The sequence below is a fragment of the Dama dama genome, chromosome 12 (genome assembly GCF_033118175.1).
Source record: "Dama dama isolate Ldn47 chromosome 12, ASM3311817v1, whole genome shotgun sequence".
NCBI lineage: Eukaryota > Metazoa > Chordata > Mammalia > Artiodactyla > Cervidae > Dama > Dama dama.
The window spans coordinates 23,304,172-23,326,732 of record NC_083692.1 but is presented as its reverse complement, the minus strand read 5'-3'; the positions used below and the strand labels follow the sequence as shown (position 1 = coordinate 23,326,732).

General features: G+C 43.0%; 1 protein-coding gene across 1 annotated transcript in view; it reads left to right on the top strand.

Annotated features, from left to right (window-relative positions):
* RAD51B (RAD51 paralog B) overlaps positions 1-21,741 on the top strand; it is a 609,692-nt gene extending 587,951 nt beyond the window's left edge. Inside the window, exons 10-11 of the mRNA XM_061156809.1 lie at positions 11,095-11,173; positions 21,227-21,741. Of these exons, the coding sequence (XP_061012792.1) occupies positions 11,095-11,173; positions 21,227-21,243 (96 nt within the window). The 3' untranslated portion in view covers positions 21,244-21,741. The remainder of the gene's footprint in view (positions 1-11,094; positions 11,174-21,226) is intronic.
* The last annotated feature ends 820 nt before the right edge of the window (positions 21,742-22,561 follow it).

Below are 22,561 nucleotides of genomic sequence, written 5' to 3'. Positions count from 1 at the left end.
TTTGACTTTTGTATAGCACCTAAGAATGGGTGCTAGTTGCCAGGAGAACCAACCATAAAAAGAGAGTGGGAACTTCCAGTCCCACACCCTGATTTCTGGGGAGGGCAGAGGGACTAGAGATAGAATCAACCAGCAATGGACAATGAGTTAATCAATTATGCCTGTGTAATTCAGCCTCCATAAAAACTCAAAAAGAGAGGTGTTCAGAGAGCTTCCACATTGGGGAACACTCCCCTAGGCCACCATGCTGGGCTCCAAGCTCCACTAGGACAGAAGCTCCTTTGTTTGGGACCTCACCCTATGTATCCCTTCTTCTGGTTTTTTATCTAAATTAATAATAATAAAAGGAAATTTAGGGGATTCTCAAATGTGTACAAATTAAACACACACACACATACTTCTAAATAAGCAACAAGTCAATAAATAACAAGGGAAATTAGAAAATACTTTGAGAAAATGAAAACAAAAATACAACATACCAAAACTTATGAGATGCAGCTAAAGCAGTGGTTGGAGGGAAATATATAACTTAAATACCTATATTAAGAATTTTATTGTATGGGCTTCCCTGGTGGCTCAGTGATATAGAAACTGTCTGCCAATGCAGAAGACACGGGTTTGGTTCCTGGGCAAGGAAGATCCCACATGCTAAGGAACAACTAAGCCCATGTGCCAGAACTATTGAGCCTGTGCTCTAGAGCCCAGGAGCTGCAACTACGGAAGCCCGCACACCCTAGAGCCTGTGCTACACAGGCAACAAGAGGTATCACTGCAATGAGAAACCTTCGTACTGCAATTAGAGTAGTCCCCACTCACTACAACTAAAGAAAAGCCAGCACAGCAATGAAGACCCAGCAGAGCCAAAAATAAATAGATAAATAAAATTATTAACAAGAATTTCATTATATGCATATTCACCTCAATAAAGTTGATATTTAATATAGAAATAATGACCCATATTCTTTGACTATATAAATTTGCATGCTACCATATACGTGTAGACACTTAATTCTCTCGAATTTTAGTATAATTTGGAAAAAATCACTAACACTTTCAAAACACATATAAAGTTCACTGGAAAAAGAAAAAAGAAACCTAACATGATTTTTAAAATATATGGACAAATACTAAGCTTATAATTAATTATATGCATGCTGAAGTACTTAGGGGAAAGTGCACTGATGTTTGCAATTTACTTTAAAATGCAACAACATAAAGCTAAGATGGGTTGGTGGATAGATAAGTAATAAAAACAAGTATTATAAAAATGTTAGTGGTAGAATCTACTTGATAGGTTTATGGGTATTCACTATAAAATTCTTTTAATTTTGCTGCCTGTTTGAAATTTTTCATAATAAAATGATAGGAAAAATAATAAACTCAAAATACCACTCTGACCTGAACTATTACCATTGCATAATTTACTAAGTTAATAGCCTATTGATCTGAAGAAATTAATGTTGTCTTTAAGGAGCAAGTTATTTTAGTTTATAAACTTTGGGAACCTAATGTATTATATAAACATTTTTAAACAATCACCTCACCCAGAGAGATGTTATGAAAGAGCATAATGATACTCTGGGGGAGAGGGTGTGTGGAATAAGATCTTGTAGCCTCAGGGCCAAACTTTCTAGGAGAATCTTCCCAGGGTCTAGAATTATATGTCATAAGGGATTCAGATCAACTTTAGATTTCTGCCCCCAGTTTCTGTAGGAAAAGTTGTGAAATAGGCCACATGTAGATAAATTAAGTTCATGCCTGCTCAAGTACAGTGCATTTTTCCACCTTGTCATTTTCCAGCACTGTATTACTACAACAGATCTGGCTTCCCTATTTTGAGAAGGCAGTGTAGACACCATTCTCCTTTCTCTACTCTCCCCTCATAACCTTGCAAAGCTGCTGGTACTGAGGCTTCAGTGTTCCACGGAGAGTGGTTTTCCAAGTGATGAAGCAGATTCTAATCAATATACAATCCAGATATGTACTGGGACCTGGATCTCTGCCACCTTTCCCTCCAGCTCTCTTAACACAATGACTAGGGAATTCCTTTGAGGATCACTGAGTATGCTTCAAGCCACCCTGTTCCTGTGGCCTCCTTCCAGCCACAGAGATCTTCCTGTCTGGAGCATTTCCGGCCTTTCTGTCCCTTGGCTTGGAGAGTTCAGCTCAACCTGGAGAAAGGACAGAAGACTCAAGGTTATCAAAAGCCTGTTGAATTATCTGATGCAAGACTGGCTGGCCTGTTTGCCTCCCTGGCTCTCTTCCTGGGCTTCAAAGCAGCTGAGAAAACAACCTTTTTCTAAGTCTTGGACAAGGAGGAAAATCTCTGGCATGAAGGATTTCTGTCGCAGACATTTGGCACAGCTAGAGGAAAGGTTTGGTTAGCTTGCAAAAGGTTTTATTAGCCCAGACATCCAGGCGAAATGAGATAATGGGGTCCCTGTTGAAGGACATTTTAGAGTCAGTGGGTTTGCTCCCTTCCTTCTCAGCAGATCCCTTGTGCACAGAAGTAAATATTAGAAGTGTTTAACGAGGACACTGCCAGTGAGTTCATCAGCTGCCACACAATCCTGCCGATCATGGGGGGGACTGAGATAGGGTTAAAAAATTAGCAAGCTAGAAATCTGTGGATGGATGCAAAGTCCTATTTCTGAGCTATCCAACTCAACCGTTTCTCACCCCAGCTTTCTTAGCTGAACACATTACAATGTCTTTGGTCCCTGCATTTTGTGGATGGAAAGAAAGGGATAGAAAGAAAGCCAGGCCTACCACCTGCCCCTGCAGGAAGAAACTGTGCTTACACTTTCCTTCTGCCAGCTCATTTTACTCTGCCCTTTGCCCCCGACCAATATGAGATTTGGGGTAATGGGTGGGAAAGGGAAGGAAGTAAAAGAGAGGAAGGATTCATTAGCAGTGTTAAAGGAAGCCTGCCTGGCACAGGAGTCAGAGAAGAGAAAGTGGAAGGATTGGTGCCAGCTAACCCTCAGCACATGGCTGCCTATTCATGTCTGCTTCCCTGGGCCACAAAGGCAAAACTCACTTTTTCCTAAAGTCAGGGCTCTTTTGCAGAAACTCATATACCCTGCCAGAACCAGAATTCTATAAAAGCAGCCTCCGGGAGAGCCTGTACCTAAGGTTCCTGATGTCTTTGTGCTGTCTTGTTCACACTGACCTTCCTGGCCACCCATGGAGGAGAAGGGTAGGCTGGGTTGCTGCCGAGGAGGGTCACACCTGTACTTTAAGGGACACAAGGACTCTCTCTAGAGGTGTCACCATCCTGGAGGATGCCTGAGGTTCCTATGCCCAGCACTTTCTGTTCTGTGGCTCCTTTTCCACTTTCTGAGCCTCTTGGAAGTGGGATCAGGCCAGGAAAAACATGTGATGCTATAGCAAGCTGAAACCAAAGACTTGACTGTGGTCCTGCCCAAGCCGAGAGTCTTGGCAGTGATTGACGGGGCAGCCTGCACTTTGCTATATGGCATCTTCTAAGTCCCCCAGCTTTGGGGATGGGTTGCCAGATAAGCCCTCAAAATAGGCATGAGTCAGAGCTTCTGAGAGTCACCTTTTTTTTTTTTGTATTTATAATTGAGTTTCTGTTATGCATACAACACCATACTGGAGGTTGCTAGGACTAGGAGAAGCAGCAATGATGATGATGTCCTCCGCCTTCAAACACATGGTAATAAATTCAAGGGGCATTAACTATAAAATGTTGGAGAAAACAGTGAGTACTATTAGAGAGGTTATAGATACAATGTGATAGATTCAAGAGACATTACCTCAGGCTAGAGAAATTGGCATGAGCTTTCTGGAAGAGGCAGCATTTTTACAGCATTCCAAGAGTAGGTAGGATTTGGACATTGAGACAGGAAGGACAGAAGGAAGATGATCAGTGTGGAAGCTTGTGAACCTCTGAGTCAACCTGCATGGATGTCCTTCTTTGTCTTGAACTGTGCAGTATCCATGCTGGAAAGCAAATACCTTTATTTGTTGTTTTGTATTCTGCCTCCTTGATGTCTTATCCCTTGGATGTGGATTTATCTATGCATGACAGATTAGAGGTTACCATCATGCTGGTTGTAAGTACAAACTATAGAACTAGTTGGCTTGGGCCAGAATATTGTCTTCAGCACTTATAAGCTAGCTATCTACCTCAGGTGGCTATTGTGAGGAATAACGTCTATTTGTTGTTGCTTCCATTATCATTACTGTGGGACCCTTGGAAGGTCCTCCAACCCACTCCAAACCATAAGACTTTTCCTCCATTTTTAGTTCTATTACTCTCTTCTGACAGTCTTAGATTAAAATGCAAAATGTAAAGTTTCCTTAACACTAGAAGGTTTAAACCAGCTCTCAGTTCAGTACCTGAATGGAGGGATATAAAAGGAGAAGAGAGTCTGTACAGGGAGGCCAGCGAGCTCCAGGAGCCAACTCCCCCCCCCCCCCCCCCCACCCACCATGTTTTATTTAGAGTACCCAGGCTTCCAGGGTTTCACCTGTACACTGAGAGAAACCTTCACACATATAGCATGGGGATAATGTGAGGAACAGTGAGGAAAATGTCCATCTGTCATTTTCAGAGACCACACATGCAAGACACTGAACTGGGCTCTATGAAATGGAAGGGTATGGGATCAAAGGCAATGCCCTTGATCTTTGCAATCCCATTGAGAATTCAGAACATATTTCTAGGAAATAAATTGAGGTAGAAATGTATGAAAGTTTTTTTTTTTTTTTTGGTCATCATAATGGTGAAAGTGATGTAATTCCAGTAGAGCTATTTCAAATCCTATTTCAAATCACAGCATTGAAATCCTATCTCAATGCTGTGAAAGTGCTGCACTCAATACACCAGCAAATTTGGAAAACTCAGCAGTGGCCACAGGGCTGGAAAAGGTCAGTTTTCATTCCAGTCCCAAAGAAAGGCAATACCAAAGAATGCTCAAACTACTGCACAGTTGCACTCATCTCACATGCTAGTAAAATAATGCTCAAAATTCTCCAAGCCAGGCTTCAGCAATACATGAACCGTGAACTTCCAGATGTTCAAGCTGGTTTTAGAAAAGGCAGAGGAACCAGAGATCAAATTGCCAACATCCGCTGGATCATCAAAAAAGCAAGAGAGTTCCAGAAAAACATCTATTTCTGCTTTATTGACTATGCCAAAGCCTTTGACTGTGTGGATCACAATAAACTGTGGAAAATTCTAAAAGAGATGGGAATACAAGACCACCTGACCTGCCTCGTGAGAAATCTGTATGCAGGTCAGGAAGCAATAGTTAGAACTGGACATGGAACAACAGACTGGTTCCAAATTGGGAAAGGAGTACATCAAGGCTGTATATTGTCACCCTGCTTATTTAACTTATATGCAGAGTACATCATGAGAAATGCTGGGCTGGATGAAGCACAAGCTAGAAGCAAAATTGCTGGGAGAGATATCAGTAACCTCAGATATGCAAATGACACCACTTTTATGGCAGAAAGTAAAGAAGAACTAAAGAGCCTCTTGATGAAAGTGAAAGAGGAGAGTGAAAAAGTTGGCTTAAAGCTCAACATTCAGAAAACTAAGATCATGGCATCCAGTCCCTTCATTTCATGACAAATAGATGGTGAAACAGTGGCTGATTTTATTTTTGGGGGCTCCAGAATCACTACAGATGGTGACTACAGCCATGAAATTAAAAGACACTTACTCCTTGGAAGGAAAGTTATGACTAACCAAGACAGCATATTAAAAAGCAGAGACATTACTTTGTCAACAAAGGTCCGTCTAGTCAAGGCTATGGTTTTTCCAGTGGTCATGTATGGATGTGAGAGTTGTACTATAAAGAAAGCTGAGCGCAGAAGAATTGATGCTTTTGAACTGTGGTGTTGGAGAAGACTTTTGAGAGTCCCTTGGACTGCAAGAAGGTCCAACCAGTCCACCCTAAAGGAGATCAGTCCTGAGTGTTCATTGGAAGGACTGATGTTGAAGCTGAAACTCCAATACTTTGGCCACCTCATGTGAAGAGTTGACTCGTTGGAAAAGACCCTGATGCTAGGAGGGATTGGAGGCAGGAGGAGAAGGGGACGACAGAGGACGAGATGGTTGGATGGCATCACCTACTCGATGGACATGAGTTTCGGTAAACTCCGGGAGTTGGTGATGGACAGGGAGGTCTGGCGTGGTGTGGTCCATGGGGTCACAAAAAATCGGACATGACTGAGTGACTGAACCGAACTGAACTGAACTGAATGGTGAAAGTTTAATTAATTGTCTACTCTATGATTGTGTCTGCTTTCTTTCTCTTTAAAAAAATTTTTTTGTGTGTTTTTGTACAATTGTTAAAGACTACTTTCCATTTACAGTTACAACAAAATATTGGCCAGGTTACTTCCCATTTATAGCTACAACTTATGTATTGAAGAATATAGGAGGGCACTTAAAAACAGCACAAGTCAGACAATGATTAGAACACCCCAGCTGTAGAGGTTGACTGAACTTCTGAAACAGAGCAGCCTGAGTTATTGGCTCGGGAGGGTTGTTTGCTTTATAAGAGGATTATTTATTGTTTGAAAGGCACAAGGGCATGGGGTGCTCATTGAAGTCTAAAAGAGGGAAAAGTCAATATGTATTCACAAAGACAACATGGCAAACATCACTTTTTTTCCTGAAATCTTTTGAGCTAAAAAGCTAATTTACACTTCTTCACTCTGCCACATAACACTAGAGAATCTTCAGGTCAGAAAGCTCATGTTAAAAGCAATATGCATTTACCTTTACCCCAGGCCTCTTACCAGCATGTTTGCTTTGAAGTGTTTATGGTCACAGGTTGGTTTGGGTATCTAACCACCTTGATGGAATTCTCCTTCAGTTGTTCTTTTGTCAGTTTCCCTATAGGAATTTGGGCTCCAATCCAAACATATTTCATCCACCATGGTTTGCTGAATGAGCAGAGTAGGACCTTGTTCTAGATACTCTGTCTCCATTAACACAACCTGAGATCACACTAGATTTTTGCAAACCACATCTCCCAGCTGGCTGATACTGAACTGTAGCAAACTAACACGTAATTCATTTTCTGAATGGTAAATCTCATCTTCCCTGTTCTGTAACCAGAACAAATTAGTCCCCTGTTCTTAAGGACAAGGCTTTACATGTATTTCAATAAAATTGTGTCCTAAAGATTCATAGGATTTGTCCCAACATTCTAACCAAATTGAGGTTTGCTTTCACATAATGGTTGTCTAATATATTAACTGTTCCTCCAAATTTGGTGTCTCCTGTTGCCGTATTTAGCATCTCATCAATGGGTTTAGTTACATGATCTGTGAGTCCAAATGTCACTTTTCAGGTGAGATCTTCTCTTAACTCCCTCTTTTAATCGAATACGCTTCCTATACTCTTTCTCTGCTTTTTTTCTCCATAGCATATATAATCATCTAATATGTGATATATTTCACTACATATTCATTTATTATCTTTTGCCTCCTTTAGAATGTAAGCTCTCCTAGGGTAGCAATTTTTATTAGTTCTATTCCCTGTTGTATGGATGTGGTTGAATACATCAGTGTGTGCATCCAGGTCAGTAAGTATGTTGAATATGATAGGACTGAGGATAGAATCCAGTAACTTCTACTAGAGGTTGTTACCCCATACCAGATTGTTACTAAACTTCTGGTCACTTTCAGATCCATTTCATGGTATTAGCATCCAGTCCACCTTGTCTTTACTTTACCCAGAAGGATACTGAGAATTTGTTACATTTTTTTGCTGAAAATCTGATAGTTCATGCTGGTGGTAGCCCTCTGAGCTATCAATCTGGAAGTTCTTTCCCAAAAAAGCAAGTGGGATTCATCTGACGTAACCGATCACTTCCTCTTTCTAACTGCATACAATCATCCTTTTGATAGCTCATTTTAAACCCTGTCCAACCTCCTTGATTGCCTGGAAAGGAGGTACTTCCAAGTGTGAGAACCTTCCATGTGAGGTCCTTCTGGCTCGGGCTCTGGGCTTGTTCACAGAATGGGCACATGCTTCCTGGAAGAGGAAGTCATCAGATTATGGTGGGTAGCACCACTGAACTGAAAGGCTTAGGTTCAGATGGCATTTATTGTATTGCATTGAAATATCACATCCTTTTTCTGATTCTAAGATTCTGTGGTCTATAAAATAAATTTTCAAAAATATAGTATGATAGTTTATTGAATACTGTTTATTTACACCCTTCTGGCTTTTCCTGTCCAATTTTTCATGCAGGCAATGAAGATCTGAGGTTTGGTATATGTTTATTTATATTGATTTTTGATCTAAAGGCTTTTTATTTCTCTTCTCCATTTCCTCTTTTCCCATTCTTCCTGACACACCTGTGGTTTAGGCTCTTGTCTCCTCATCCCTGAATTATTACAGTAGCTCCCTAACTGACTCCAGGACTCCTGTCTCTTGCTTCTCCATCTTAGACTCTTCAGTCAGGCTAATTTCCTGAACCCAGCTATTCAAAATGTGGTCTATGGACCACAGCATCAGCATCTCCTAGGAGCTTGCTAGAAAGGCAGATTCTCAAGCCCCACTCAAAACCTAGTGAATCAAAATCTACATGTCAACAGGACCTGCAAGTGATTCATACCAACGTTAAAGCTTGAGAAGCACTGTCCTCTCTTTTGCCATGCCATTCTTCTACCAAGGAGCACCCATAAATTCACATTGAACCATCCATACATTATCTCTGTCAGAAATGATCCACTTTAATTATCAGGAGAGAAGTTTTTGACATAAAGATGTAAATGTCCACCTATACCATCTACTCGTTTGTTCTGAAAATGATGAGCTAGTTTATCTAGATAACTTTAGAGCAGTTATCAAAACTGAGATTTAACTTGAATTGGATCCTTCAGGTAAGTGAAAGTTAAGGGGAATTTGGGAATCATATGTAGTTAGTTGGTTGGAAATGTTCAAACTAAGGTTAATTTAGTGTTATTTATTTATTTTTGGCTATGCTGAGTCTTCACTGCTGCACAGGCTTTTCTCTAGTTGTGGCAAACAGGGGCTACACCTCATTGCAGTCCACAGGCTTCTCCCTGTGGTGGCTTCTCTTGTTGTGGAGCACAGGCTCTAGAGTGCAAGGGCTTCAGTAGTTGTGGCTCCCGGACTCTCAAATACAGGCTCAGTAGTTGTGGCACATGGACTTAGTTACTCTGCAACATGTGGGATATTCCTGGACCAGGGATCAAACCCATGTCCCCTGCATTGGCAGGCAGATTCCACCATGAAAGCCCAACACAGGCATTTTTTATACTTAATCTTCAACATTATCTCATTTATGTGGGTGTTGTTATCTCCTTTTTATCTATCAGGAAACTGAGGCTCAAAAAGGTGAGGTTGTCCAGAGCCAAATATAGTACATTTCAGGCTATACCATAGTAATGAAGGCATCTGAAATACAGTGGTTCGCACAAGTGGCTCTCCTGAGCTGGACAGGTGACCAGGTGGGAGGCTTTGCTGATTTATGAGGTGACCCAGCTTCCTTCCCACATGTTGCTTCATCATCCCCCAGGATGTGGTTGAAGCTGGATCTGGCCCTTGGGAAGAGGGAAAGGGAAAGTGAAGAGCCCATAATTTTCTTACAATCCAGAAGTTCTACCTGTCACTTTTGTCATCTTCCCTTAGTCAAAGCTTAGCCACATCACCACACCTAGCTACAAACAAGGCATAAAAATGTTGAAACCTGGGGAGCTGTTTACTTTAAGGAAAAAAGGAGGTGGCTACTGGGTGAGACTACATAGGCATCAGTTGACTTGCCATAGGCATCAGGTTGATTAGTGGAGGAACCTTGATTCAAACTCCATGACTACAACCTGTGATCTTTCTACCATTCTGTTCCACCCTTTCTCATAGTTGACAGTGAATGTTTGTTGAATTGCTGTGGATTGAGATAGTACATGTAAGCCTTTGGTTATTTGAAATTATTTCTTCCTTCTCCCCTCTCTCCCTGATTACCTAAGTGGCTCTGTGCCAAACTATCACTATTTTTTGATGATGTTAATTTGTAAAACAGGAAATAGCTCGTCATCTTCCTTCAGGAGAAATACAATAATAATACATAATCCACCAGTTCTTAGAGGTTCTGTGGAATCACATACAGTGTGTTAAAGGGTTAAATAATAGTAATTTTTTAACTATCAAATGACCGTCCCTTTTAAAGTAGGTATCTTAGTAGTAGAGTGCCATTACACAAAATATTTTTGATACTTCATGTTGGTTGGTATGTCAGCCAACTCTCACTGCAGTAATGCTTTGTGACAACTTCAAAATCACAGAGGTGTGCATATAGTCATAATCATTTAACCAATGTGTATGTAGATCTCCTGGGGGTCAGCTATTTAGATTGGACCTAACTGGCCAGCTCTATATCAGGTGTCTCTCGTCCTCCTTCTGAGATAACAGATTAGCTTGAACATATTTTTCTCTGGCAGTAGCAGAAGCATAAAAAGAACAAGTGGAGTTCTGTGAGGCTTCTTGAGAGAACTGGCACAATCTCTTATTCAATGCAAGTCATGTGGCCAAACCTATGGTCAAGGTCCATGGGAAATACTCTATACCTCCAGTAGGAGGGAAGGTAGTCATGTGGCTAAGGATGTGACTACAGACTTGGTGAAGAGTTGGGGCCAACCAGGCAACCTGCCATGGCTCTGCCTTTAGCAAGTTATTTTGAATATTTGCAGTGATGTTAAATCTTTATCTTTTAGGAGTAGATTTGAATTTTTTAGTAAAATAGCTAAATATATGGATATAGTTAGAGGCTCAGGCTAAATTATCTTTGGGCAGAAAGGTAGCTATTTAAGCATGTGAGATAATGATGAAACTTATAATTAAAACTGGTTCAAGAATATGGCCGTCATTGATAGAATAGTTGGAATTGATGTACAACCTACCAAGGTGGTCAGTTGTTCGAAGGAATAACACTCATTTGGTTCTAAAATAATTTCAAAGTAAATAAACCTCACAGTTTGTGGTCACATGTTACCACTTTGCTTCTGAGTAGGAAGAGGAGTGAACAGAGGCTCATCTCTATTTCCTTTGACTAATCCTGAGCAAATATGCTTTCTGTGCAGATTCTCATTGCCAAGTCCCCTCTGGCACCCTTCACCGCCTTTGTCTACACCATCGAGAAGGAAGGCCTGGTTCTTCAAGGTAAGATCTTCGGAGGAAGCCATTTCTTTGGTCTAATTATGCCCAGCACTGCCCATTGTGGGTGATAATTACTGCTTTGCTCCTGAGGGAAGCTCCTTCGGGACAGAATCAAAGGCCAAGAAGAACTGGCCGGTGGTGTTGATCCTGATAAGATAAAAGAGATTGGCAGTTGTGGCAAGAATTTGACAGAGGTCAGGGAGAATTACAGAGTTCCCTAACAGAGTGGGACAACCCAAGAATGAGGGACAAGTCGAGCAGGCTAGGAACTGCAACTCCTCCAGTCCTCTTTGCAGATCCCATGGGGGAAGGGACCCAGCCCTGCCTCAAAGCCTTCTCGCTTGGCCGGGAAGAACCATCTGGGCTGGAAGCCTTTGTCATGGCTCCATGAGCACCACTTCCTTGGCCTCCTTCTGGTTTCTCCATTTCCTCCCTCTGTACTCAAGTCCCGATCAGGGATCAGGCCTTGCAGACCTGCACTTTGTGACAAGGGCCTTAGTTCTGACTCATGGAAGAGCCCCTCAAGGCCACAAGCTGGAACTAATTCAACAAACAGGGGAGAAAGCGGATTGAGGGGCATCATTCCCTGATGTAGGATCAGGGTGGTTAGGAAAGGCGTCGTCTGATGGCAGGTCTGCAGAAAACAATGAAGAGGAGCAGGTCACTTCAAACCCCATTGAACTTAGCCCGGAGGGTCAGATGTCCCAGACTGCTTTGTAGATTAAGAAGGGTCCCCACAGAAGTGCTCAGAGTACACATGGACCGGAGGCCTCACCCACAGAGATGCTTGGCGCACGTCTGCTCAGAAACTCCGAGGAGCATATTGTCTTTGCTGTCTGTGGGAGGAATATCTGCCCTTCAGGATTTTATAAGCTGAGTGTTTACCCCAAGTTTGTGGAATAGGGTGAGCCCTTACAGTATCCCCATGGAGACACCTTGCACAAAGCTCTAGCAGGACTTCTGGGCAGCCGGCTAGACTGTGCTTCTGACTGAGGAACAGGCTTCAGCCCTCCCTTTCCTTGCCTTCTAAAGTATCCACTTCTTATTGGATCCAGAAAGCAGCGTGTTTGTTTGGGGTAGCTGAGCTCCACAGCAGGGACTCGGGTCCAGGGGAATTTGGAGTAAGAACTCCTGACCTTTGGCTCTTAGCCTTTGACTTGTGCTATCCAAGTTCCTTGGTAAATATTTTTTTTTACAATTGCAAATATTGTTTTCTGACAAAGAAGCAGAGATTTTAAGACCAGATTAAGCAAAGCAAACAGCAGGCCTCTTTGTTACAGACTGTCTAAGGGTGTATAAGTAATAAGCAATCAGGGAACCGGACTCGTGTTTACCCTGTGCTGTGTGCCCTTTGGCTTTTCATTTTTAGAGCCTTGCTTAAAAGATTAGAACTCCAGCAAATAGAAAATTTAGACGAAGATTTCAAGAAGTTCTATGCAAGATTACAAGATAATTTCAGGAGGAAAGGAGCCCATTCTGCCCAGATAGTTTGTAGGAGAGCCTTGATATGGTGCCTATATCTTGATCACTGGGCATTTTGGTAAACAACAGTTGAAAGCCTGGTCTTAATTGGATAACTTTGGGATAATATTTGTGGGAGCGAGATTCGCAGAGTTGCCTCTCTGACTCTCATTGCTAAGATCATGATTTTGATGGGAAAGAGGAAGTTGCTTAGGGAAAGTAGAAACTGAAACCACAGTAAATTGGTAGGGGTTAGAAAGCTGCAAAGAAAGACTATTAGAAATAGTTGGAAAATGAGAGAAAGTGGATTACTAAAGGAGGCTGGCCTGGAACCGGGTGTCCAGGAAATAGGAACATTCAGGAAAGTGTCTGATGATGCAAGAATCCCAACCAGTAAATAAAAATGTCTGGGAGACCTCAGAGCCTCACCTCTTTGCTTTTGAAGCCACACCTTCCTCTCTGAGGTTTTCTGGAGGCGGCAGGAACCTTCTGTCCCTATCAGCAGTGCCATTTCATGTAAACCTCTGGGCATTCCCTCCCCTCTAGCTATGTGCTCCCAAGGCTTTAAGTAAGCAAAAAGGAGCTCTGATTCTCGGAAAAATGGGGGCCCCTCCTATATTAGACCCACCTTGGATTTCCGTTCCAGCTCTGGTATGTTCTTGAGAAAATCTATGGAATCCTAGTTTTGTCAGCTTGAAAAAGACAATGTTGACCTTGACTCAGTGCTTTGCAAACTGTTTTGTGACTCATCGGTGGGTCATGAAATAAAATTAAGGGAATCACAACCAGCATTGGGGAAAAAAAAAAAGAAAGAGAATAGAAAATAACAGATTATATCACATATGTTGTACTGCTTTGTAAAATATTTCTTGTGTGATTGTGTGTGCATGTACACGCATTCTGAGTTTATGTACAGCGGTTGCAGTGCAAAATGTTTTTCTTCATTGGATTGCAGTCATCAGCCTGGGTGATCTCTAAAGGCTTTCCCACTTCACCTTTATCTGATTCTCTGAGGAGATGATGTACTTATCATTCACTTAGCTCAGTAGAGTTGTACCCTTGAGATCTCCACAGCCTGGAAGGTAAAAGCTTATTTTTTCCCCCAGTTTTAACAGATGACTGAGCTAAAAAACACCTGCGCCATTTCCCAGGTTTAAAGCAAAGAAACCTTTGATCCCTGGGTGATAACCTTGGAAAGGTCTCAGAAGTCAAGGCCAAGAAGCTTTTCTCGTGTGAGAGGTTGCTCTGGCATGATAGTCCTGAAGTGGCATGCAGGTTGGCACCCACAGCTGCGGGGAGGTGGGGGCGTGAACAGTCCTTGTCTGAGGGGTGTAGAGACAGAGAGGAGAAGGGCTGGAAGAGTGAGGGCAGTTCCTGGGGTACCAACTAAAGGAGAGCCAGCCGCTGTGGCTCCACTTTCCATCTTTGTAATGGAGCCAGCCTGGGGTGGCAGGAAAAAACAATCCTAATAGGCTAGCCTGGCTTTTGGCGGGGGTGGGGATGGGGGTGAAGGACAGGGCTATTAGTGAATCTGGGAATGATCACTGGGTGCCTTTTATCCCCTTAGCAAGCCCTGAGATTCCTACTAGCCTGCTAACCAGGAGGTTTTACAATACCTGAAGAGCTCCTGAGTGCAGAAGCAGAGGGAGGGAGAGAATAAAAGGTGAGGCCCACATTGGATTTACCGGCTCCGCAGGCCACGCCCCACCCCGGTTCTCAAGGATTAGGATGCTGAGAACAAGCCAGCCACCGGGGGCCTTTCAGCCTTCCCGCCCCTTTGTTCACTGGAATGGGAGGGACAATACAACGGCAGGCTGGGGAGACTGAGGGGCTTGGTTAGAGATTTCTCAGGCTGCTTTTTGAAACACTTGAAGGAGCCGGTCCATGCTATTGTTGTAGTAAAATAGAAAGCGGAACTATTCTCCTTTCGCAAGGAAAAAAGAAGAAAGAAAGAAACCCCCCCACCCCCCACCCCAGCATCTTCAGGAGGCTGCTGGGCTCAGGCTGTTACCATGGTAATACTGTGTTGTTCACATCTTCTTTGTCTTCCACTGGTCCAGGATCCTGGTCTCTCCTGGTTGAGCTCAAGACTCTGGAAATACTTGGGCCCCCAGACCCTGGAAATATTTGGGCCCCCAAGGAGAGGGATCTCACAGTCCCCAACTTCCTGATGGTTCAGACTCTGAGAGGGACCAGCTCCCAGCAGAGGAAGAGTTCAGCTGTTTTGTGCTACTCAACTGGGAAAGGTGGAAGGGGGTCAGGGAAGATCCCATTAATCCATTTTTCCTTTTGCTCCCAGAGTTCACCGTGAAGTCCCAGTGCCCACTGAATGGGAAAGCTTAAAGGTTTGACTAGCCCAGAGTGAGGCCCAGGGGTGCCAGGACCTAGTAGGGAGGAGAGGGAAAAGCAAGACTTGGCTTTGGGAATTGGCTTGCGTGGAGTGGGTCCACAGAACTGCATGGCTGTGGGTGGGAAGGGAGGGTTGACTGAAATCCAACCTGATCCACATCTGTTCTGGTCATGTCCTCTGCTTCCCCAGTAAGCCCCAAATGATGTGCCACCCAGAGCACAGATGGGGCTCCTGGGCCTCTGTGTCAAGGCCGGTAACAACGATTCTGTCCCTGAAAGCAGCCAGGCTGTTGCTGATGCCACAGGAGGCTAAGGGACAACCCAGAGCCCGAGTTTCCTGGAGCCATCGTGGCTTTTGTGGGTAATAAAGGCTTGCCAACTTGGCAAAGGGGCGATACCCGAGGAGGGGTTGGCCAGGGAAAAGGCAGGAGTGGGCTTGGAGTCTGGGTTGGGGGGAGTGTCCTCCTTAATCACTCTTCCCTGCCCTCTAGTCTCCTTTTACTTAGGAATCTAGGAAGTGTTTGAAAAACAAAACCCAAGTTGTTTTGAACAGGACAGAGGACAATGGTTTAGTTTCTCAATAGGGCAGAATTATGTGCTTTTACATTGTTTTAAAAAAATAAAGATCAGGTCAGGCAGGTTGAATCTTGATTCTGGTGCTGCTTTTATTAGTTTAGTTTGAATAAGCAGCATATACTTTGGGATGGGGAACCTCAGGGGAGCCCAGAGCACCCTGAGATAGGTCCAGAGAAGGTTCTGGAAACAAAGCTAGTTTCCTGTTTTTCCACCTACCCAGTACATAGGGACTCAGACAATAAAAAATGATTTGAGAGCTGGGAAGCTATATGCCTCATCTTCCTTGTAAAGTCAAAAATGGTTGTTTGATCGCTTTTTTGAAGCATACTGGGAAAGACATTAATCTCCTCTGTTTGTTCCCTTGTCACAAAGTTGGGTTAGAGTCTTCCACCCCATTTTATTAGTCACTGAGCCAACTGGATGATTCACTGAAAACTTCTTTGCCCCCAAATACCACCATCTGAGTTCATCAGATTTCAGTTACAATCAGTAACCCATCTAAATGTTTCTGCCCAGTGGACTCAGAGTGACCCAGAAGATTCTCAGTCTGAATCCATCCATCCAGGTATGAAGGTGTCTGCCTGGTAAATATCACCCACACACCTGGCACAGTCTGGCATGCTCTTGGGAGCGTGGCAGAGCGCCCTGGGATTCAGTGAAGCAGAGTGAACTCGCTCTCACAGGGCATGGAGGAGAGGGCCACGGATGCCTGTCTCACTGTCCTGAGCTGCTTCTGCCTGCTACTCCAAGAGGCGCTTCCCAGGCCCGAAAACACAGGACTGTCATTTGCAGCATTGCCCCTTTTTGCTTCACATCCCCTCCCTCCATGACAGCATCCCACACTGGCCCTCGGCTTTTGGGCCCTTCTTTCACTCTCGCTGCTAGCCTCAAAGACAGATTTTCTTTTTCATGTAGAAAAAATATTTTAAATACATAACAGTACAGAAAATAGTAAAGCCAAACCCATGACTCTAACATTCAGAATTAACAAATGTTAACTTTTTGTCAGATTTTTTTTTAAGCTGAAATATAGTTGATTTATAGTGTTGTGTTAGTTTCCGGTGTGCAGCAAATTGATATCAGTATATATATTCTTTTTCAGATTCTTATCCCTTATAGGTTATTACACAATACTGAATAGTTCCCTGTACAATACAGTAGATAACTTGTTTCTCTTTTATATATAGCAGTCTGCATATATCAATCCCAGAGCTTCCTAGGTGGCGCTAGTGGTAAAGAACCTGCCTGCCAATGCAGGAGACAGAAGAGATGCAGGTTCAGTCCCTGGGATGGGAAGATCCTCTGGAGGAGGGCATAGCAACCCAGTTCAGTATTCTTGCCTAGGGAATCCCATGTACCGAGGAGCCTGGCAGGCTATGGTCCATAGGGTTGAAAAGAGTTGGACACGACTGATGCAATTTAGCACACACATATGTTAATCCCAAACTTATAATTTCAGATTTTTTTTAAAAAGTATAGGAATATAACCTTACAAAGTTCAAAGCTCTTTTGTACCTATCCCTAGCCAGTTCTCTCTCTTCTCTACATTGCTCCACAGAAGTAGAATCTCTCTAGGGTTTGATATATCTTTCCCCCGCTCTGAAAAACTTTTCTACATATACGTGAATCCAAATATCATATTTGCTTTGAGTGCATCCTAACTTTGCATAAATGGTCTGTTGTACACATCATTCCACAACTTGCTTTTTTCACTTAGTATCATGCTTTGTGACATATCTGTGTTAATACACATGGATCATGTTCTTTCAACTTAACTGAGGTGTCCATATCCATTGTATGAATATACATGTTATACATTCCCCTATTGACAGAAATTTTGATTACTTGTTAACTTAATGAATCCTGTTGCACATGTTTCTTGGTATATGCAAGTATGATAGTTTCTCTAGGTATGTATAATTTTTAAAAATGGAATGGCTAGCCAGGGGATGCACATTTTTGTCTTTATTTTCCCAAATTGTTCTTCAAAGAGGTTTACCAATTTATGCTTCCTTTGGAAGTAGTGGACCAATTCCTGTGTAGCTGTGTATAATGATAAGTGCATTGTCATGTTTCCATGAGCAATCTTCTTAGGTATTTTTTATGGCTGCCTCTTTTATCTGCACCACTGGGATGTAAGCTTTCCATAGCTTCTAGAGGGATTTTCTGCACAGTCATGGGCTTTCTTTGTGGCTCAGATAGTAAGAATCTGCCTGCAATGTGGGAGACCTACGTTTGATCCCTGTGTTTGGAAGATCCGCTGGAGGAGGGCATGGCTACCCACTCCAGTATTCTGGCCTGGAGAATTCCATGGACTGTATAGTCCATAGGGTCCATAGGGTCACAAAGAGTAGGGCGTGACTGAGGCACTTTCACTTTCACATGTGCTTTATGCATATAGTTACATGATTAACTGATAAAAATTATTCTACTCCTCTTAAATTATTCTACTCCTCTATCTCCCAGAAAGGGATCTTTTCATTCCATTCATCTTTATTTTCAGGTGAGATGACTGAGTGCCAGAAAGGTGAAGTGATGCTCACTGCCTCAGAATTGTGTTTGTAGCCATTTCCAGCTCAGCCTGGGCTCCTATGATTTTTCATAAATCAGAAATGAGTTTGGGCCCCCTTGTCTCCCATCATGGCAGCCCCTGTGACAACTTACCTCCTGGGCTTCTTAAGCCTCCATTGAGATAGTCTAGACCCATCCTGAATCTTGAATCCTGAAATCCTAAGCTACAATGGATCAGTCACATTGATATTGTGATCCTTCAAGAAATTTCCTTAGTTGAATCATAAATTTGGCTAGGTGGAACCATAACCTAGATTAACAGTGGTATACAAGGTAGAAGTTGACTGCTTTCTCATGTAGCATTATGGAAGAATGCAGTTCAAAACTGATACAGCAACTCAGCCCCACATATTGGACCAGAGACCCTGGCAATTCTCTTGTTGCTCCAGCATGCCTGGGAGGCTGTCTTCGTTGTCATGATCCAAAATGGCTCACTATCATGTCCTATGTCAAGGTAGTGGGAGTTATGTGGGGCAGAGATTCAATAGGAGGAAAGGGCAGCCCCCTTCCTTAAGGATATTAACAAGAAGTTACACATATTATTTCTGCCAATCTATAGATGTATGGAAAGTAAGGCTGGAAAATGTAGTTGTTAATCTCAGTGGCCATGTGCCCAGCCAAATTTGAGGAGTTCTATTATCATGAGAGAGAGAGGACATGCATATTCAGTGATACATTTCTTTCAGAGGAGCATAGTTGCAGAGATTAGGCCCCAGGGTACAATAGTACAGACCCTAACGCTGGATTTGTTGCATAATGTCCAAATGCAGTATAAATATTGCAGTTTCTCAGAGTTACCTGGAAAACAGTTTGGCTCAGATAAATCTCTTTTCCATTCTTAAAAAAACAAATGTATGTTTAAAATGGTGTCAGGACATTATTTAATAGAGTCTAAAACAGAGTAGTAGAGTAACACAGTCAGTAATGCCACCAAAGATCAACACCCAAAAATCTTGGTTCCTCTTCCAAAACAAAATCTCTGTCAAGCAGAAACTTAGGATGTGTTTTCCTATTGTGCACTATTCAAGAAAAATACTTGAACAAGAGCTAGTGCTTATAGCACAAAGCAGGGTATAAATTTGGTTCCAAAGTCATAGACTAAACACATTTTTTTTCCAAAATGTTTTTTCTGTCTCCACCTTCAAAAAAAAAATGAAACAAAATGTCAGTTTGAATAAGGTTATAGAGGAAAACCTTATTCCAAGGCCTGGACTATGGTTAGAATAGATCTATACTCCTCTTTTGGAACCAGGAAGCAATTTGGCTATCTTTGCAGAGTTAACAATTTGCGTCTGTGAAAATGCCCAGGTAATAATACCCAAAGATGTTAAATCAATTCAGGTTGTTGATTTTCTTTGAAAACCTCTTGCAGAAGGACTTGGAGTTCCTTCTGGAATATGACTTAGGCTCCATTTCAGTGAGTTCAGTTAAGCAGGTATTTCTTGAACATCTATTGTGTATAAACCATGGTGCTCAGGAGAGAGAGGCTGATTTAAAAAAAAAAAACAGTCCCTTATTTTAGTAGTTGACAGTCTAAATAGTTAGCTTAAAAACAAAACAGCAAACTGCCACACCTATTATCAAGGCTCAAACAATGGGATCTGAAAAGATAGAGGAAATAAGACTCATTCCATCTAGGATGACTGAGGAAGGTTCCTGAGAGGACATGGGACTTGAACTGGATGTCAGCTCCTGAATACAGATGAAAACGGCATTCCATTGTCTCTTGACAGAGGCCAGTTTCTTTTGCTGTTTGAGGATAGATTTGGGCACGCTGGGGAATGCTGATTAGTGCCGTGTGACTCATGTTGAATCATGCTGACTAATGTGTTCTAAATGGATTGATTCAACAATAAAGGGAACACTGAGAGTCAAGAGTTCAGATCCTGAATTTTATCATGTGATGAAGTGTAAATCACTTAGCCTCAGTACTTCATTTTTTTGTCAATTAAAATGTGCTCCCGATGAGAAGCCAACAAATCACCTTGACTAGAAAGTGCTTTACAGAGCTCAAGGATAACAGAAACGCTTAACAACAATTCCCAGGACAGGCTTATGCAACCTTGGGTTATTCATAGTCCACACAGAATCAGAGCATCCATCACATGCTGCTCCCTAGCCATGTGAAACTTCTATTTCCTCACACATGCCATGAGAACTGACAAATAGTGCACTGCACTCACAAAAACTGACAAACAGAGGAGCTTTTGAAAAACCTTCCTATATACCTACTGGGGTGTCTCTGTTTCTCGACAACAAATGTCGCCGCAGAACTGAGAGCTTGCATTGCACACACAGCTCTTTCTCTCTTTTGACATCTCCGCAGCTAGATTGCTTGAGAACCTGGCCTTCCAAGTCCAGATGTTTACTGAATTCTCAAGGCCCCCCCAAAGGGCCCAAGTTCCTTTGTTGCTCTCCAAATCACTTCCCACAGAGACTGACCGATGTCCTGAAGGAGCCCTTCAATAGGGAGGATAAATGGAGGCAGGTGAAGACATGACCCCCTGAGGCTCACCCACGTCCACGCTAACAAAGGGTCTGAGGCACGACCTTGTAAGGAGCATTTTGGTCAGCAGCGTCCCCTCGAGAGGCCAGGTCTCCCCCACAGGGCTGTTTTCAATGGCTCCCATCGCAGTGGAAGCCCTAAGCATTTGTTCAGGGCCGGGGTGTGCTAGGTGTAGCACAAAACATCTAAATCATAGCCCCCAGTCTTTGTGAGGGCTTCCTGGCTACAGATGGCAGCTGGCTTTCTCAGGGGAATCCTGGGGGCAGTAGAGGAAGCTGAAGGGGAGCTCCCGCTTCTCTGGATGACCTCTCCCACCCGGCCCAGAAAGGCTCCCCTTTTGTTTACAGCTACCGTCAGTCTAGCCAGGGCTGTGGGGCCTTAGCCCACACCTGTGCTGAGTTTCTGGGTGTCTCTGGTTTACGAAGCCATTGACTCCCTGAGTTATAGATAGATAGGTATGCATGTCAGAGGACTGCCACCGGATGGAGAAGTTTATTTAGACTGCTGGAGAGAAGCTAGTGCATTTCATGACAGCGATGGTTTTTCAAACATTCTTTCTCTCCCTCTCTCTCTCTCTTTTTTTTTTCCTTTAGACCAACAGAGGCCATAGGGACACTATGACCTTTGTCTCGAGCTGATGGGGGCGTGATTTGTGAAATGAAACAGGACCCGGCTGCTTGGAAGAAGGAAACGGAAGCCAACATAATGGGGATTAATTAGTTGATTGCTGTTGAGATGGTAACAGATTTGCCCCCCCACCCCCACCCTTTACCATTGAGCCAGCCATCTCAGACCTAGCAGGGAAGGTGAAGATGAAGAGGCCTTTGTTCAGGTCTCTAGGTGCTTGGGGCTCAAGGCTTTGCCGCCATGGGATGGCAACAGCCATAATAATAATTTGCACTTATATAGCACCTTTCAACCAGGCACCTCAAAGCGGTTTAACCACATTAATTAATTAAAGCCCACAATCCCCCTGGGGAGAAGAGGAGGATGACTAACAGGATTTGTAATTACAGGGGGAACATTTCCGAATAAAGTATTGTCCACCAAATAAAAAGAGTAGGTGTAAAGGAATTGGGGTCTCCAAAGAGTAACTGATTCAGAAATGAAATCTTGGAGGATGGGGAGGCTGAGGGAGGGCATGGGCGTGGGGGTCTGCTCTTGTGTCAGAGGGAGGTCAGTGGGCTCAGAATTCATTGACAGGTTCGGATCCAACTGAGAAGCGGGACACGTATGGTATTAGTGGCATTTGGAAGGTCATTAGCGGTACATGTATTGTGGTGTAAATTCAAGTTTCACTGGTATATTGTATAGAGCCCTGCAGAACAAAGAGTGAGATTCATGCAGTGTTTAATAAAGGATGAAATGATTTCTTTAGATTTAAAGCCCAAGGCTGGGCCAGTCAATGAGCAAATCAATCAATTGGTGACCCATAGGATAATTTAGTCATTCTCAGCAGAAGATCCAGCCTACCCCTTGTACCACATGAGGTTTCCAAATGAAGCGTCAAAGCTGGGGGATTCAGCCCCTTCAAAGCCAGGCATCAAATCTTCCCAGCCTTTGACATTGGGACCTCTTCCCCCCAACTTGTTGCTGACACTCAGGCTGTCCTCTATAAAATCATTCTGTATCTGCTTCCCCTTCAGAGGTTTATAAAATGCCTTGGATGCTAGAATCAAGTTTTGTCCTATCTTATGTCTGCCATCAATGCCCAACAGAGTGTTGTACACAAAGTAGGTACCTAATCAGCGAAGAATGGTTAAATGACAAAGTCTTTTAACAAAACTCAGCATTTGTTGAACACATACCAAATGCTAAGGCAAAGCTCAGAAACATAGGTTATGTGTATTATGAGGAATGGAAATGACTCATGTACTCCCAGCTATAATATAAAGTAGAATAAAATAAAGTTGACATTATAGATGTAC